The 18,467-nt window shown below is 65.6% G+C and overlaps 1 protein-coding gene across 2 annotated transcripts; it reads right to left on the bottom strand.

The window, feature by feature from the left end:
• Positions 1–659: 659 nt before the first annotated feature.
• On the bottom strand, positions 660–13,850 carry PHC2 (polyhomeotic homolog 2). 2 transcript variants are annotated; one of them, XM_068916237.1, is made up of 14 exons: positions 13,694–13,850; positions 12,475–12,633; positions 11,506–11,580; positions 11,249–11,413; positions 7,906–7,995; positions 7,618–7,837; positions 5,838–6,232; positions 5,599–5,743; positions 2,897–3,096; positions 2,626–2,767; positions 2,382–2,496; positions 2,142–2,283; positions 1,718–2,024; positions 660–1,584 (listed from the first exon to the last, which is right to left on the bottom strand). In XM_068916237.1, the coding sequence occupies exons 1-14, from the start codon at positions 13,832–13,834 to the stop codon at positions 1,430–1,432; spliced, it is 2,451 nt and encodes an 816-aa protein (XP_068772338.1). In that variant the 5' UTR covers positions 13,835–13,850; the 3' UTR covers positions 660–1,429. The 2 variants fall into 2 exon arrangements, with proteins under 2 accessions (XP_068772338.1, XP_068772337.1); XM_068916236.1 differs by having other exon boundaries at positions 2,382–2,518; positions 2,627–2,767.
• Between the last annotated feature and the right edge of the window lie 4,617 nt (positions 13,851–18,467).

Genomic DNA, 18,467 nt, shown 5'->3' with positions numbered 1-18,467 from the left:
CACAGACACACTGCCATGGGTCCCAGCTGCACAGACACCTTCACCAGGGCAACCATCTCCAGGGACAGCCTCACCATGGGGGCAGTCTCCAGGGGCACCAGCACTCAAGTCCCATCTCTAGGAGTCCCATCACCAAGGCTGCCTGCTTTGTCATCTCCAGCAACACATCCCAGTTAAGGCCTGGACGTGGGGGTTCTTGGGGACAACCTGAAGACACTTAGGAGCCCCTGTGCATAGACAGGCATGCCTCCCCCTCCACCCCAAGCTCCCATTCAGCCTTTTAGGTCCAAATTTCAGTTCCCTGCAATTTTGGGGTCCAGCATGGCCGCCCGGGTTGAGCCACACCAGCTCCCCAGGAGCCCAGCTGCCTCCCCCACCCCACCACAGGTCATCAGGCCCATGCCCCGGCACCCACAGGTCCACCTCCCCCACCAGCTCACTGTGGGGCTGGCTTGGGCACAGCCCATTTGGTCCAGCATGGAGGTGCCCAAGCAGCAGCCCCTCCATCCCAGTCCTGGGCAAGGGAGAGCTCAGGGACCACCCCCCCCCCCCAAAAAAGCAACAGGGGGCCTCAGTTTATCCCATGCAGGACACAACAAGCTGAAGGAAAAAGGGGAGGGGGGAAAGGGAAGGATGGTAAAGTTTGGGAGGGGAAGGGGCAGTTTTTCTTTTTCAGTGTTTATTAAAAACAAAAACAGGAAAAAAAAGGGTTCTGTTTTCTGTGTGTGTGTGTGTTTTTTTTTTTTTCTTTTTTTCCTCTTCTTAAAAAGACCATGGTGGCTGGGCTGTGGTGGGGCAAGGGGCCAGGGGGGCCCGCAGGGGGGATCCTTACCTGCCTCCGAAGGGGGGGGGGGATGCAAATTCCCACTGCCCACCCCCAACTGTCCTCTGATCTGCCCCCAAAGTGGGGCGGTTTGGGGAGGAGGGGACGCATCCTCCAGCTTCATGGCAATCCCTTCTCCCTCAGGCCCCCCAGAAAGGGGGGGCTATCTCCTCCCTGGGGTAGGTAGCCAAGCCCACCACAGGGAAGGGGGCTGGGAGCCGTCACCACGACCACACACCCAACTTTAAGGCAACCGTCCTGTTTCACCCTGCTGGGTGGGGAAAAGCCCCGGGGGGAGGGGGGGGGCACCGGCCACCCCCCACCCTGGGTGGGAGGCCACCCCCAGCCGCCGAGCTGGCCCACTGGCCACCTGGGGCGGGCAGGCTGGGCCAGTACAAGGGGAAGCTAACGCTATGGACTATATACACATCCCTGCGGCAGAGCTGCGCCCCCGGCCCCGCTGCTGGCTGGGGGGGGGGGCGCAGAGGGGCCGGCCCCAAGGCCGGTTGTGCTCAGCAAGTGGAACCCCCCCCCCCACCCCATCCCTCCCCCACTCCCCCCACCACTGCCCACCCCAGCGGGAGCGTTCGTGCGAGCGTGGTGGCTCTAGGAGTCTTTCAACATGCTGATGCGGGCGTATATCTTGAGGGCCGGGCCCAGTTTGATGTTCATGGTGCTCATGAGGTGGTCTTCCTTCAGCAACAGCAGGGCCTGCCCGTCGATCTCCTGTGCTCTGAACTCCTCCGCGATCTCCTGGCAGCCTGTGGGGACGGGGACGAAGCAGAGCTGAGCATGGCACCTGTACGGAGCTCCCGTCTGCCCCAGAACGGGCTGCGTTTTCCCCCCACCACCACCCAGCTCCCATCTCCGCAGGGGCTGCCAGGAAAGCCTCACCAGGCAGCGAGCGGATGAACTCGTAGACGTCCTCCACGTTCCACTTGCTGGGCTCGCTGGGCAGGAACCGGTGCCCGATGCCCGCCAGGTCCCGCATGTGCATGTCGGGCAGCTCCATGTCCCGCAGCTCGAGGTCACGGTCACCCTGGCGCCGGCGGGAGGTGGATGAGCTGGCCGAGATGGGCGACAGGGGCTCCTCGTAGCTCGAGTTGTCTGAGCAGCGGCTCGAGTCCTCCTGGCTGTGGTTGAGCTGCAGCGACGTCGTCACGGAAAGAGGCACCGAGCCCGTCGGGAGAGAAACGGGGCTCTGTGGGACGGAGCGACCGGGCGACACCGGCCTCAGAGCCCGGCCGCCTGGGTCCCCGGGGTTTTGGGGACGGGCGCTGCCCGCAACCCTCCTCCCCGGCTGCCGCCTGGGCCTCACCTGTTTCTTGGTGTCTTTGCTCAGGGCAGGCAGGGTGGCTTTGCAGGTCCGGCGGCGCCCGTGGGGGGGTCCGCCGGGTTTCTGCAGCTTGCTGCGGTCGGGGTGGAACAAGCCCACCCGCTTCGTGCACCCCACGTTGTACCTGGTGGCGGGAGCGGGGTGAGGGCGCAGGGGAGGGGGGAAGGATTTGGGGGGGGGGGGGGAAGGAAGGCAGTGGGGAGGAGGGGGGCACAGCGTTACCTCTTGGCACAGGCCATGGAGCAGAAGCGCTTGGAGCGCTTGAACTTGTAGGCGAAGTCGACGCGGCCGCAGAGCTCGCACTTCAGCTTCGGGGGGTTCCCCTCCTCCTTGGACTCTGGGGGGCGCGGCGGGGCGCCCAGAGAGAGAAACGCAACCAGCTCAGGCGCGGGGAGCCCTGAGAGCCGGGACCCCGGCGGGCCGGGGCGAGCGAGGGCCGCCGCCACCGCTCCCGCTCGGGCGCTACCTTGGGCGTAGGGCTCCTCCATGTCGGAGTCAGTGGTGGTGGTGGTGGTGGTGGCGTTGTCGGGCGGCGGGAGCTTCTCGGCCAGCAGCTCCTGCGCATACTTCTGCTTCAGGCTGCCCACCAGCAGCGAGGAGCGCCCCACCTGGCGAGCGGGGCGCCGTCAGCCGGGGGACGGGGACGGAGGGTTGTTTTGGGGAGGGGGGAAGGAGGGTTAGGGGAACGGGCCGGGGGCCGCGGGCCAGGCCGAAGCCGCCACGGCGGCGGGGCCTACCGGGAAAGGCTCGGCGCCCTCCTGGATGACGAAGCCCTCGATAACGTGCGTCAGGATCTGGGGCTTCACGATGGCCTGCGGCGGCTTGTTCTCACCATTGTGCGGGGCGGCGGCGACGGTGGAGGCAGAGCTCCCGGTGCCCGAGGTCATGCCGGGGCCGGCGGCGGCGGGCTGCGCATGAACGCGCTCGGGGCCCGTCTCTGCGGGGGGGGCCGCGGCCGGCGCCGCCGTCAGCCCCGCGGCCCGCCCGCCTTTGTGCCCGCCGCGGGGGGGGGGGGGTGATGGTGGTGGTTGGGGGGCGGGTTGGGGGGGACCGGAAGCGGAAGTGAGGTCAGCGGGCGGCGCCGCTCCGGTGCCCGGGGGATGTGGGGTTGGGGTGGGGGGGGGCACTCACCGGGGGCGCTCAGCGGCGCGGCGGCGGCCCCGGCGGGGCCATGGCGCGGGCGCGGACAAAGGCGGCGGCGGCGCGGGACAGGCCGCGCCCGGGGCGGCGGCGGCGGCGGCTGCGCGGGGCGGGGCGGGGCGGCGCGCGGACAATGCGGCGGCGCGCGGCGTCGGGGGCGGGGCCGACGCTAGGCCCGCTCCTCCCTCCCCTTCCTCCGCGCCCATTGGCCGCCGCCGCCGCCGCCAATGCCCGCGCGCGCCGCCGCCGCCGGGCGGGGCCAGGCCGCCGGAGGGGGCGGGGCCGAGCGGCAGGGTGCCCCCCGCCCGGGGTGCAGCCCGCTGCCAAAGGGGAACCCCAGCCCGGCTGGGCACCCCCAGATCCCAGCTCTACACGGCCAATCCCGGCTGGGCACCGAAAATCCCAAGTGGGCATGCCAAATCCCTGCTGAGCACCCCCAAATCCCGGCTAGGCACCGCCCAATCTTGGATGAGCACCCCCAAATCCCACCTAGGCACCGAAAATCCCAACTGGGCATGACAAATCCCGGCTGAGCACCCCCAAATCCCGGCTAGGCACTGCCAAATCCCGGCTGAGCACCCCCTAATCCCAGCTAGGCACTGCCAAATCCCAGCTGAGCACCCCCAAATCCCACCTAGGCACCGAAAATCCCAACTGGGCATGACAAATCCCGGCTGAGCACCCCCAAATCCCGGCTAGGCACTGCCAAATCCCGGCTGAGCACCCCCTAATCCCAGCTAGGCACTGCCAAATCCCAGCTGAGCACCCCCAAATCCCACCTAGGCACCGAAAATCCCAACTGGGCATGACAAATCCCGGCTGAGCACCCCCAAATCCCGGCTAGGCACTGCCAAATCCCAGCTGAGCACCCCCAAATCCCACCTAGGCACCGAAAATCCCAACTGGGCATGACAAATCCCGGCTGAGCACCCCCAAATCCCGGCTAGGCACTGCCAAATCCCGGCTGAGCACCCCCTAATCCCAGCTAGGCACTGCCAAATCCCAGCTGAGCACCCCCAAATCCCACCTAGGCACCGAAAATCCCAACTGGGCATGACAAATCCCGGCTGAGCACCCCCAAATCCCGGCTAGGCACTGCCAAATCCCGGCTGAGCACCCCCTAATCCCAGCTAGGCACTGCCAAATCCCAGCTGAGCACCCCCAAATCCCGGCTAGGCACCGAAAATCCCAACTGGGCATGACAAATCCCGGCTGAGCACCCCCAAATCCCAGCTAGACACTGCCAAATCCCAGCTGAGCACCCCCAAATCCCACCTAGGCACCGAAAATCCCAACTGGGCATGACAAATCCCGGCTGAGCACCCCCAAATCCCAGCTGGGCACTGAAAATCCTGACTGGGCACCCCCAAATCCCAGATAGACACCCCCAAATCCTAGTTAGGAATCCCTAAATCCCATCTGAGCACTCCCAAATCCCAGCTAGGCACCCCCAAATCCTGGGTGGGCACTGAAAATACCAGCTGGGCACCCCAAATCCTGGCTCTAGACCCCCAAATCCCAGCTGGTCACCACAAATTCCAGCTGAGCACCCCCAAATCCCAGCTCTACATCTCCAAATCCCATCTGGGCACTCCCAAATCCCAGCTGGTCACTGAAAACCCCAACTGGGCATCCCAAATCCGAGCTCTACACCCCCAAATCCCAGCTAGACACCCCCAAATCCTGACTGGTCACCCAAAATCCCAGCTGGTTATCCCCAAATCCCAGTTAGTCACCCCAAATCCCAGCTAGGCACCCCCAAATCCCAGCTGGGCACAGCTTTCCCAAAGTGCACTCCCATCCTGGCCATACATTCACCCCCAATCCCAGCTGTGCACCCCCAAATCCTGGCTGGCACCCCCAGATTCCAGTCAGCCACCCCCAAAGCCCAGCTGGTCATCCCTAATCTCAGCTGGGCACCCCCAAATCCCAGCTCTCTGCCGTAGGCACCTTCTTTTGCTGGAAAACCGGGCTTTTTTTTTTTTACACCCTGGGAGCGAAGGGATGGGAGGCTTTGGTGGTTGGGGGGCGACTATGCCGGGGCGGGGGGGGGGGACGTCGTTTCCGCTCGCTTGGTGGACGGACGGCGTGAGGGGGCCGCGCCGGGCTCGAAGGGCGGTGGAGAGAAGGGGGTGAGAAGGGAGAGGGAGGGTCCGCACCGCTTGCTGCATCCCCCCCCCACCCACCCACCCCAGCCATCCCTGCTGAGCACCGGTACGCTCGTTACACCGCACCGAGCCTCCCATCCGCACGAGCCAGCTGCGGCCTCGACGGCGGCGGGTTCGGGAACCGAACTTACCGTGGGCGCCGAGCCGGTCACCCTGGGGTTCGTCGAGGGCGCCGGGGGGAGGCGAGAGGGCGGCGGGTTGGCGCGGGGCGGCGGGCGGGCTTTCGGCAGCCGGTGGGTCTTTGCGGGAGCCTTCGGCGAGGCCGAGCTGGGGGGGCTGCGGCGGGGAGGTAGGGTCAAGGTTTTGGGGCGCGGGGGGAGGGACGACACACGGGCGGGTGGGCCACCCCGCGGGCGCGCGTGCCCCTCACCGTGCCGGCGGCGGGCTGCAGCTGCAGGATGACGGCAGAGGCGTGCTGAAACTTGCGCTGGGCGCCGTGGTTCGAACAGCCGCCGGGTCCGTTCGGCGCGCTGACCTCGGCGCTCGGCGCCGACCCGCTTCCCGCCGGCCCCGGGCCGGCTACCGTCTGGGGGCCGGCCCCGGTTTTCTGTTGCCCGCCGCCGGCGCTCTGCAGCGGGCCGGGCTGCGGGGCCAGGTTGGGGCCGGGCGAGGGCAGCGGCTGGAGCTGGGGCGCCGGGCTGGAGCCGCCCTGGATGAGTTGGGGCTGGCCCCGGGGCGCCAGCTGCTGCTGCTGGATCACGAACTGGTGCTGGATCTGCTTCTGCTGCTGCTGGAGGAACTGGTGCGGCTGCAGCTGGGCGTAAGCTGCAGGTGGGGGGGGGGGCGGGTGGGTGGCACCGAATCTCCGCAGGCAGCTCCCCGAGTCGGCTCAGACCCCCTCTGCCCTCACCCTCCACCGGTGACCCTCCCCGGAGCCCGCCTGCTAGTCTGGAGCGGCAGCCGTTCACTCTTGTGCCTAGTGACAACGGGGCGAGCAGTTTTGCCATTAGGCTCCGAGCTGGAGAGGCTAGGGGGAAGCCGGAGGCTGGGTTCGCCCTGTCCCAGGTCCTTCCACGCACGGAAAACACAAACAGGCAGGAAAGCAGCAGCCCAAGGAGGCCAAGTCCCCCAAAAATAAAATAAAGAGAGAAAAAAAGGAGGGGAAAAAGAGAAAAAAAAAAGAGATGCCAGCCCCAGCGTGTTACCATGGGGATGGCGAGGAGGATGCTCCATCCCTCCGGGAGGATGCTCGACCCTGCTGGGAGGATGCACAATCCTGCCAAGAGGATGCTCTGTCCCCCCGGGAGGTTGCTGCATCCTGCCATCGGCTCGGGGGCAGGGGATGGGAGAAACCTCCTCGCCCCTCTTGCCACGCCGAAGGCTCATGTCGGCTGTGGGTGCCGAGAAGGCCCCGGCCCTGGCAGAAGCAGCTTCAGTGGGGCCCCTGTGTGCCTATATGGGGTTGCAAATCCCATATACGAGCAGGGGCATTGACGTAGAGGAAGTGCCAGGGAGGACTGTCATTAGGCTTCAGAGTGAACACCCTCTGCAGGCTGCCTAGCTGGGACTTACACCCACTCTGTTCACCTTGCCCTGAGCTTCTCAGCACCTGAGGGGGTGGCAGGGCCCCTGAGTGTGTATAGCACTGCACGGCCCATATACAGGCAGGGCTGCTGGTGCACAGGAAGTGCAAGTGAGGCCCAGCATTAGGTTTCAGAGTGAACCCCCTGCAGGCTGCCTGGCTGGGAGCAGCACCTGCTCTGTGCACCTCACCCTGAATGTCTCAGCACTGGAGCGAGTGGCAGAGTCCCTGAGCGCGTACCCAGGGCTGCGCGTGCTGTATACAGCCAGGGGTGTTGACACAGAGGAAGCGTCCGGGAGCCATCATTAGGCTTCAGTGTGAACGCCCTGCAAACTGCTCAGCTAGGAGCTGCACCTGCTCTGTTCACCTCGCCCTCAGCACCAGAGCGGGCAGCAGAGCCCCTAAGTGCGTGCAGGAGGCTGTCGTCCCGCATACAGCCAAGGCCATTGACGCAGAGGAAGTGTCAGCGAGGGCTATCATTAGGTTTCAGAGTGAACGGCCCACAAGTGGCCCAGTTAGCGCCAGCCCCCACTCCGCTTGCCCAGCCCCGCGTCCCTCATCCCACGAGGGGCTGCTGGGGCACCCTGAAACGTCCCTGTCCCCCTGCCGGCAGCGGCAGCGCACTTACCTGGGGCGATGAGCGGGTGGGCGGCGGGGGTGGCGCGGGCCAGGGGGTGGGCGCGGGCGTCAGCAGCGTCCCCTTTCTTGAGGTGGTCGGCGGGGGGCTCGGGCTGGCCGGCTTTGGGGGCGGCGGGCTTGGGGGGGCCGGGGGGCTTCATGGCCAGGGCGGGGAGGTGGGGGCCGGCAGGGGCGGCGGCGGCGGTGGGGCGCAGGGCCAGGTTCTGCACCTGCAACGGCAGGGGGTGAGGGGGGGGCGCGCGGGGGGGCCGGGGCCGCGGGGCGCCTGGGGGCTCACCTGGGCGGCGGAGGCGGGCGGCGGGGCAGCGGGCGCCGCGGGGCTCTCGGGCCGGACGGCGGTGACGGTGGCCGTGGGGGTGAAGATGAGCTGGGGGGACAAAGGAAGAGCAGGGCCTGGGCGGGTGCGGGGCGGGGGGGGGTGTGAACGCGGAGGGTGTGACGGCGGTGGGGTGGGGAGCGTACGGGATCACGGGGAGGTGAGCGCGGGGGGGGCACACGCGGGGGTAATCGCGAGGGGTGTGATCGCAGCAGGCGTGGGTGTGAGCACGCGTGCGGGGGATCATGGGGGTGTGATTGCGGGGAGGGTGTTCGGGGGGGTATGTGTGCACGCGTGTGATCCCAGGGGTGTGATTGCAAGGGGTGTGTGTGTGTGATCCCGGGGGTGTGATTGCAGGGGGTGCATGTGTGGTACCACAGGAGTGTGATTGCAAGGGGTGTGTGTGAGATCCCGGGGGTGTGATTGCAAGGGGTGTGTGTGTGTGTGTGTGTGTGTGCATGTGTGATCACGGGTGTGATTGCAGGGTGTGTGTGTGAGATATCACAGGGGTGTGATTGCAAGGGGGTGTGTGTGTATATGTGTGCATGTGTGATCACAGGGGTGTGATTGCAGGGTGTGTGTGTGAGATATGACAGGGGTGTGATTGCAAGGGGTGTGTGTGTGTGTGTGCACACATGATCACAGGGGTGTGATTGCAGGGTGTGTGTGTGTGTGCATGTGTGATCACGGGTGTGATTGCAGGGTGTGTGTGTGTGTGATATGACAGGGGTGTGATTGCAAGGGGGTGTGTGTGTGCACACATGATCACAGGGGTGTGATTGCAAGATGTGTCTGTGTGTGATCACAGGGGTGTGCTAGCAGGGTGCGTGTGTATGTGTGTGTGATCCCAGGGGTGTGATTGCAAGGGGTGTGTCTGTGTGTGATCCTGGGGGTGTGATTGCAGGAGGTGTGGGTGTGAAATCACAGCGGTGTGATTGCAGGGGGTGTGTGTGCACATGATCACGGGGTGTGCTAGCAGGGTACGTGTGTATGTGTCATCACAGGGTGTGATTGCAAGGTGTGTGTGTGTGTGTGATCCCAGGGTGATTGCAGGGTGTGCACTTGATCAAAGGGTGTACATGTGTGTGTGTGTACGCGCACGTGCGCACGCAAAGCAGGTGGGGGCGTGAGATCACAGGGGTGTGAACACGCACATGCGATCGCGGTGGGAGGGTGGCCCCGGGGGCCGGGGCACACGCGTGTGCGGGTGTGGGGGGGACAGGGGTGCCCCGGGGACACAGCACTCACCCTGGGTGCGGGGCTGGGGACACTGTGCACCCTCCCTGCACACATGTGGGCCTGAGCACATGCGTGTGCACCCATTGCCCCCGGGTTGCACCCCTCCCTGGGCAGGGGCGGTGGGCACCCTGCGGGGTCTGGACACCCCATGAGATCCAGGCACCTCATGGCAGGGTTGGGGGTCACCCTATGGGGTCTGGACATCCCTTAGGGTCAAGGCACCCTGTGGTAGAGTTGGGGGCAACCCATGGGATCTGGGCACCCTACAATGTGCTGGAGGGCACCCTATAAGGTCTGGACACCCTATGGGGTCCAGGCACACTATGGCAGCGTTGATGATACCTTATGGGGTCTGGGCACCCTAAGGTGCGATGGGGGTCACCCTATGGGGTCTGGACACCCCTTGGCAGAGTTGGGGGTGTGTTATGGGGTCTGGACACCCTATGGCATCCAGACACCCTATGATGGGCTGGAAGACACCCTATGATGGGGTCTGGACACCCTATGACAGACTGGAGGACACCCTATGGGGTCCAAGCACCTCATGGCAGGGTTGGGGCGACCCTATGGGGTCTGGACACCCTACGATGGGCTGGAGGACACCCTGTGGGGTCTGGATACCCTACAGGGTCCAAGCACCTCACAGCAGGGTTGGGGGCACCCTATGGGGTCTGGACACCCTACGACGGGCTGGAGGGCACCCTATGGGGTCTGAACACCCTACGATGAGCTAGAGGGCACCCTATGAGGTCTGAACACCCTACGATGGGCTGGAGGATAACCTATGGGGTCTGAACACCCTATGATGGGCTGCAGGACATCCTATGGGGTCTGGACACCCTACAGAGGGCTGGAGGGCACCCTATGGGATCTGGACATCTTATGGGGTCCAAGCACCTCATGGCAGGGTTGGGGCCACCCTATGGGGTCTGAACACCCTACAATGGGCTGGAGGGCACCCTATGAGGTCTGAACACCCTACGATGGGCTGGAGGACATCCTATGGGGTCTGGACACCCTACAGAGGGCTGGAGGGCACCCTATGGGATCTGGACATCTTATGGGGTCCAAGCACCTCATGGCAGGGTTGGGGCCACCCTATGGGGTCTGGACACCCTACGACAGGCTGGAGGATATCCTATGGGGTCTGAACACCCTATGATGGGCTGGAGGATATACTATGGGGTCTGAACACCCTATGATGGGCTGGAGGGCACCCTATGGGATCTGGACATCTTATGGGGTCTAAGCACCTCACAGTAGGGTTGGGGGCACCCTGTGGGGTCTGGACACCCTACAATGGGCTGGAGGGCACTCTATGGGGTCTGAACACCCTACAATGAGCTAGAGGGAACTCTACGGGGTCTGGACACCCTCTGGGGTCCAAGCACCTCACAGTAGGTGAGGGTTGGGGGCACCCTGTGGGGTCTGGACACCCTCTGGGGTCTAAGCACCTCACAGTAGGGTTGGGGGCCCCGTATGGGGTCTGGTCACCCTATGATGGGTTGGAGGACACCCTATGGGTCTGAACACCCTACAATGGGCTGGAGGACACCCTATGGGGTCTGGACACCCTCTGGGGTCCAAGCACCTCACAGTAGGGTTGGGGGCACCCTGTGGGGTCTGGACACCCTACAGGGTCCAAGCACCTCACAGTAGGGTTGGGGGCACCCTGTGGGGTCTGGACACCCTACAGGGTCCAAGCACCTCACAGTAGGGTTGGGGGCACCCTGTGGGGTCTGGACACCCTACAGGGTCCAAGCACCTCACAGTAGGGTTGGGGGCACTCTGAGGGGTCTGGACACCCTACAGGGTCCAAGCACCTCACAGTAGGGTTGGGGGCACCCTGTGGGGTCTGGACACCCTACAATGAGCAGGAGGCACCCTAAAGCATCCGGGCGCCCCGCGGCAGGGCCGCCCCGTGCTGCCGCCGGTCAGCCCGGCCACGCCACGCCCCCCCCCCCCCCACCCCGGGGGGGACCCGCCGCCCCGCAGAGTGCCCCTTGCCCGGCCGCAGCGGTGGCGGGGGGGGGCCAGGGAGGCGCGGAAGCCACCCGGCTCTTACCATCTGGGCACGGAGGTACATCTGGGCCTGGCTGGCGGTGAGGGCGGGCGAGGCGGCGTTGCCCAGCAGTACCGCCTGCTGCGCGATGCCCGAGGCCGCCGCCGAGTTGACGCTCTGCGCCCGGTTGATGAGCTGGGCGGCCGCCGGCGCCGCCGCCAGGTTGATCTGCACACGGGCGGGAGGAGAGGGCTGGGTGGCGTGGCGGACACCCGGGAGGGCGGGCGCGAGGTGGAGGGGGGGGCGCCGCGGGCACTCACCGTGGGCTGCTGCGCCGGTGGCGGCGGCCCGCTGCCGCCCGACGGGCCGCTCTGCCTGTTGGCTGCCAGACTCGCCTGGGGGGGGAAGGAGCACGGCCAGCGTTAGGGGGGCGGCGCAGGCACGTGGCAGTGCGGGTGCATGGGCCCGCGGGTGCGCAGCAATGTGGGTGCACAGTACCGTGGGCGTGCAGTGTCGTGGGCAAGCAGCAATGTGAGTGCATGGGGCCGTGGGTGTGCAGCAATGTGGGTGCATGGGGCCGCTGGGTGCATGGGGTTGTGGGCACGTGGCAATGAAGGTGCATGGGGCCGTGGGTGTGCAGCATTGTGGGTGCATGGGGTCGTGGGCGTGCAGCAACGTGGGTGCATGGGGTCGTGGGCGTGCAGCAACGTGGGTGCACGGGGTTGTGGGCGTGCAGGGTCATAGGCACATGGCAATGCAGGTGCATGGTGCTGCGGGTGTGCAGCAATGTGGGTGCATGGTGCCACTGGGAGCATGGGGTTGCAGGCATGCAGCAACGTTGGTGCATGTTGCCTCTGGGTGCGTGGGGTTGTGGACACAAAGCAATGCAGGTGCACGGTGCCATGGCTGCCCAGCAACATGGGTGCAGGGTGCTACGGTGCATGGGGTTCACGAGCACACAGCAATGTGGGTGCATGGTGCCACAGGCACAAGGCGTTGCGGGTGCATGGTGCCACAGGTGCAGGGTGTTGCGGGTGCAGGGCAATGCGAGTGCATGGGGCCTCAGGTAGGCAGCATGGGTGCGTGGTGTCACGGGTATGCAGCGACGTGGATGCACGGTGCTGCGGGTGCATGGCAGCGTGGGTGGGCAGTGTGGGTGCGTGCTGTCACGGGTGTGCAGCAACGCAGGTGCAGGGCACTGTGGGTGGGCAGCGCAGGTAACCGGCGCCGCAGGCGCGTGGGAGTGGCAGGTTGATGGCGCTGCGCGTGCCCGGCGTCGCGGCGGGTACCTGCTGCACGGCGGCCAGGCTCTGGAGCTGGGCACTGGTGAGGTGCTGCTGCTGCAGGGCGGCCGTCTGCAGCATCAGGTGCTGCTGCTGCGCTGCGTACATCTGCTGCAGGTACTGCGCCGCTGTGTTGGGCTGCCGGTGCAGGGCCTGCTGGATCACCTGCCGACGTCGCCGGGGGTCTCAGCCTCTGGCGGGGACCCCCACCCCACAAAGCCACCCAACACGGCCGCTGGCACGAGCCTTCGTCCTCTGACCTGTCCCCCCCTCTTCCTCCCCGTCCGCCCCCTCTCTAGCCCCCCCAAAACACCTCCTTTTCACCCATCCTGCCACCGCAACCGAGGCCCCAAGCACTGCCAACCATGAGGCTGCTTTGCAGGGCCCCAAAATGGGCTAAAAAAGCCCTGTTTTGGCCCAGCTGCTTCCTGGGGCACCCCAGGATGCTGTTAACCCAGGGCCTGTGTCTGGCACCCAAAAGCATCCCCCAGGCTGGTGCACAGCACCCAAAGGTACCGTTTGATTAGCACCCATGTGCCAGGCTTTCACAGTGCCAGGACTTTCCCCTTTCCTCTGCTATTTATAACCCCCCAAAATTTGGGGAACCCCCCCCCCCAAATTTGCAGCACCGTGTTGCTTTCTCTGCCCTGGTGGCTTTGTCGCCCTCTTCCCCACCACCCCGGGGCTGGTGGTATTAAACCCCCTGAAAGCCTCCAGCTTTTGGGGAGGGGGGGAAGTTCCCCATGGGAAAATAAGGCAAAATCCAAATATCTCCCCTAAATCTCAGTCCACCCCCACCCCCCCATCACGAGGAGGCCCCCAAACACCCCCCACCTGCCCCTCACCCAGGGACGGCCCCCAGGGCTTTCCCCATTGCCTCCAGCTGCCGCAACGAGCTGCTAATGAGCCGCCAATTACTCATGCAAATGAGCCCCCCTCCCCAGCCTGCCCGACGAGGCCCGCCCGGAGTTTGGCGCCCCCCCGCGCCCCACCCCCCCACGTTTGTGAGCGACCCTACAATAACATTGCCCCCCCCCCCCAACCCTGGCACCTCTGCCGAGCTGGCCTCCTTTTTGGGGGGAGGCGGGGGAACCAAAACAAAACCGCTCCACCCGCACGGCCTCCCCGCGGGTTATTTCGTAGCGCACCCGGCGCGACGCTTGCCGGGGCGCCTCCCACCAGTGTCACGAGTTGCCAGGCCTCAGCGGCCGCGCGCCGGTCCTACCTGCACGGTCTGGCGGTCGGGGATGCCGCTGTAGACGGAGATCTGCGGGCCGGGCTGGCGGCCGCTGCCGGTGCTGCTGGGCGTCGCGCCGGTGCTGGCGGCGCTGCTGGCGGCGGGTGCCGGGAGCTGCTCGTTCTCCATAGCGGCGGCGGGGAGCGGGGGGCGCCGGTCAGGCTGGAGGGGAACCGAGGGCGAGCGGCTGAGCGACGCCGCGTTCGCAGGTGGCCCGACGCCGGGTGAGGGGCGGGGGGAAGGAGGGGGGGGGGTCACTCCGTGACACCCGGTCTCTGCACCTCGCGTTTCGCACCGGCGGTGGGGGGGGGGGGGAAGGGAAGGAGGGAGTCCCAGAGCCGGATTTAACCCCTCCGCAGCGGGGACCGCCCGGCGCCGACCCTCGCACCTCCGCCGGCGGCCAGGCTCCTCCCCCGGCCCCTTCCTCCGGCGACTTCAAAGGCCGCCGGGCTGCGGGCCCCCCCCACCCCCGCCCCATTTCCTGCCGGCGCGGGTAGGGGGGGGCCGGGGGCCGCTTCGGCGTCTGGGGGGCGGCGCGGCAGGGACCCCCCCCGCCAGCCATGTGCGTGTGCCCGGGGGGCATCGGGGCCGAGCGCCGAGGCGCGATGCTGCTGCCGCCTTGGGGCCAGGCTTTTTTTTTTTTTGGGGGGGGGGTGGTGGGAATGACACAATTTGCGCGAAACCCCTCAAAACGCGCGCGGAAAGCCGCGGCCGCCCTCGGCGCCGTGCCGCCGCGCTTTGTTCGCCTCCGCGGGGCCGGGGGGGTGGTGGGGAGACGGGAAGGGAGCTGATGCCGGGACCCCCCCCCCTCCTTCCTCCAACTCTCCTCCCCCCCTTCCCCAATTTCCCGATGGTTACGAGGTTTCCTAGCGACCGCCAATACGCGCCGGCGCCGGCCGGGCTCCATGCAAATCAGCGGCGCCGCGCTCGGCCGGGCCGGCGGCCGCTTCCCCCGGGGCGGCCGGGCTGCGAGCGCCGGTCCCGGGCGGCCGCCGGCACCCCGCGGCCTCGCCGCTAGCCGGAGCCAGCCGCTCCGCTTGGCCGGCCGCAGCGGGCACGGCTCGGCTCGGCTCGGCGCCCGCCCTGCCCTATCGATCGCCCGGCTCCATCGATCCCTATCGGGCTTCGTTAGCATATAAATTAGCCGTGCGGGGCAGGCGGCCTTCGGCCCCGTGGCGTTTCCTTTTGAAGTCGGTCGGGGGCGGGGGGGGGGAAGGCAAAGGCAAGCCCCCCCCCCCCCGGCACGTCCATCCCGCCGAAGGGTCTTACCGCCTGCGCCTCCGGCCTGCTCCAAAAAGCCGAGGGGAGAAGGGAGCGGAGCGAAGGGGACCCCGCCGGGCTTGTCCAGCCAGCCCCCCAAATACGAGCAAAGCATCCCATGAACACCGCAAGTTGCACCCCCGCAGCCGGAGCCGCCAGCTATGGCTCCACGGCAAGGCCGCAGTGCCAAGGGCAGCTGGAGAGTCTCCCCGCGCAGCCCTCACCGCCGAGCGCGTTTAACTGTGGCTGAAATGTGGAAATTTGCTGCTTTTTTTTTTTTTTTTGTCTCCATCCCAGCCAGCCGGGGGTGCGCAAGGTGCTGGAGCGCTGGCCTGTGCGTGTTGCCTCGCACCAGGCTTGGCTGGCGGAGGTGATCCCGGCACAGGAGGTGAGGACCGCGAGACGAAGGCCAAGCGGAAGGAAAAGGAAAAGGGGAGAAAGGAAAGGTAAAGGAAAAGAGGAGAAAGAAATGGAGAAGGAAAAATAAGAGGGAAAGGAGAGAAAGGAAAGGAGAAGGAAAAAGAGAAGGGGAGAAGGAAGAGGGAAAGAGGAGAAAGAAGAAAAGGAAAAGGAGAAGGAGAAGGAAAAGGAGAAAGGGAGAAAGAAAAGGAAAGGGTGAGAAGGAAAAGGAAAAGAAAAGGAAGAGGAACAGGAAAGAGAAGGAAGGAGGGAGAAGGAAGGAAAAGGATAAGGAAGGACAAGAAAAAGGGATGATGGAAATGAAGGAAGGAGACAAGGAAGGGAGGAGGGTGGGAGGGAAGAAGGAAGGAAAGAGGGAAGGAAGGAAGGATGGAAAGAAGGAGGAAGGGTGGGAGGAAGGAAGGAGGAAAGTGAGGAGGAGCAGAAGGAAGGAAGGGAAGAGGGAGAGAAGGAAGGAAGGATAGAAGGAAGGAAGGATGGAAGGAAGGAAGGAAAGCAGGGACATAGGTATTTTTCCCACAGCGGGAAGAGGGGGAAATTTCAATAGCGCTCTGAAGACGGCCTCGTGACCCCACAGGCACCTGCCGGCCCTCACTGCTGGGGGAGCTCCTGGTGCCTGTCCGCAGGGGCCCGTCCACCCGTCCATCCGCCTCCTGCCACGGAGAGCCTGAGCCCTTTGGGGGCCGCCAGGGCAGACGGTGGAGAAACAGCGCTGGCCTCCACACGGCCAGCCGGCCGCCGCCACGGCAGCGGGTCCCGCTGCACTGGGTGCCACTGCGCTGGCTCCCACCAGGGTGGGTGCCACGGTGGCGGGCACCACCATGGTGAGTGCCACCGTGGCGGGTGCCACGGCCAGCACCAGGGACAGCGGCTCCTACAGACCATGGACAGCGCCCTCGGGGGGGGGTCACGGGCCACCGTTGGCCATCGTTGGCCACGGTAGACCATGGGCCACCGCCACCACGGGTCGCCGGCCCCAGCGTGCTGCCACTAAGCTGCTGCGGGTGACGGCGGCTGTCCCCAGCCTCGTCGCAGCCCGAACCGGGTGTTTTTTCCCCCCAAAACGGCGCTGGGCTTTCAGGGCTGGGGGAAGCGGGAGGTGAGGCGAGCGGCAGGCAATCAAAGACAGATGGGGGAGCCGGGACGCTCGCAGCACGTGGCACCGGTTCCTTATCCCCGGCAACACAAAGGAGCAAGGGAGGAATTGCTGTACGTATTAGCATCTGCCCGGTGCGCGGCCCTTTCTGAGACGTTTGCTTCTCATCGGCGCAAGCCGCCCCGTGCTCCCCGCGGTCTGCTTACGGAGATCCCGGCCCTCGGAAAAGGCAGCTGCAGAGCGAGCAGGGACACACACTTCACCCGAGCTCGCTGCTCTCCGGAGGTGCGCTTTCAGACGCCTGGTAGGGTTTTTTCCCCTTTTTTTCCCCGTTTGCCCACATTACAAAGGCAATTTTGTAAGGACACCTCCAGTGGAGACGTTCCTCTGGAGCACTACCTCTCCTCGCCTTTCGACCGCCCTGCACCGGGAGCAGCCCAGTTCAGGCAGCGGGGGTCGCTTGGCCTTTGGGAATGCAGGCACTAGCCAAAACCAAGCATTTCATAGCTGGATTTCCAGCTCCCGTTTTAAAGCATTGGCTCTTTCAACACAGCTTTGCCCAGTTCAGCTCCGGCAGCAGGAACGGTCCAACAACACGGACCGCTGTCCCCTCCACGAGCTGAGCCAGGGGCAACCGGAGTCGCAGCCTGGGATCAGAGTGACCGCGCTGATTTATCGCAGAGACAGCTAAAAAAAGATGCGGCCTCCCCAGCCAAAAAGAGCCTTCAAAACCTCTCGGCCGGGTCCGGTCCCGCCGCGAGCGCCTCAGCCTCCCGTGGCCGGCGCTGCAATCTCCGTTGCAGCCTGCCGCGAATCCCTTTCCGCGGGTCCTGCGACACTTCCCTATACACCTGCCGGCTCGGCCGCCGGTCCGTTTGCCGGCGCGTCCCCGCGAGGGCCGGAGTTGATTTCATTCAATCACTGAGCAGGAAAATTCAGCCGTGAGAAAGGCTTTCCCCTGCTGAGCGGCAACATCGCTATTTTTCCGGAAGACGAGACATGACCCTCCCTAGGGGTGACAAGGAGGCCGGACTTTAGGGAGCCGGTGGCATTGGGGTCTACCCCGCTGCACGGGGCTGTGGCAAGAAAAGCGATGTTTTTTCGGCTGGCAGAGCCACGGGAAGCTGCCGCGGCCCCTTCCAAATCCTAGCCCAGGGAGAAGGCAGTGCCAAGCAGCATTGACCGCCGAACCCGTCCCCACCGCCACGTGCAAATCCCTCCGGCTGCCCGTGCCGAGGCGCGACCCAAGCTACGGCCCCAAACTCCCTCTTGCTTTGACAGCTTCACCAAGGAGCGCGTTCCCCTTCCCATTTCCGCCCCCGTCTGCCAGAAACTTGGGAAGCGACACAGCTCAGAAGAGGGGAGGAAAAAAGGGGGGAAAAAAAAAAAAACTCATTGAAGCCACGGAGCATCCCTGGTGCAGCAAGGAAGCGTCAGCAAACCAACCTGCTCCTCCCCGCGGACCTGGCGCACGTGGAAAAGCAGGTTGCCGACCTGATCCGACGCATTGACCCGGGTGCCGGCGCCGAGGGGCTGCGACCACCCGGCGAGGCCCGAGCCTCTGACCCGCCGCCGAGCAGTTTTGTTTTGCATGGAAACTCCCTGCTACGGCCTTAATGGAAATAACCTGAGAAAAGTTGGAGCGTCTGGGTCCGGCCCGCCCGGTGCCCCCCAACAGTGCTTTGCCCCCAGACAAAACTTCCCGCGATGTCCGAGCCCGGAGGATACGACCTGAGCTTCACAAGCTGGGGAGAAGCGAGGGCAGATGAGGAGCCCTCCCCAACGGGATCGCCGCTTTCGGACCGAAGGCGAGCCGCCCGTGCCGTAGCAAATGGGATGGGGGAGCGGGGCGGCTCTGGCTACCCCCCTGCCCGGCAGCCAGAGTGCGCCCCCTTCTCCAGCCGCCGGCCTCGCGCGGCACCGGCTTTCCCGCGGCCCTGCCGAAGCAATCAACCTGGCCCAAATAAAATGGCAATTCTGGGGCCG

Source organism: Struthio camelus, chromosome 21, assembly GCF_040807025.1.
Source record: "Struthio camelus isolate bStrCam1 chromosome 21, bStrCam1.hap1, whole genome shotgun sequence".
NCBI lineage: Eukaryota > Metazoa > Chordata > Aves > Struthioniformes > Struthionidae > Struthio > Struthio camelus.
Note: the sequence above shows the minus strand (reverse complement) of the source record. Positions and strands in the feature narration are given on the sequence as shown.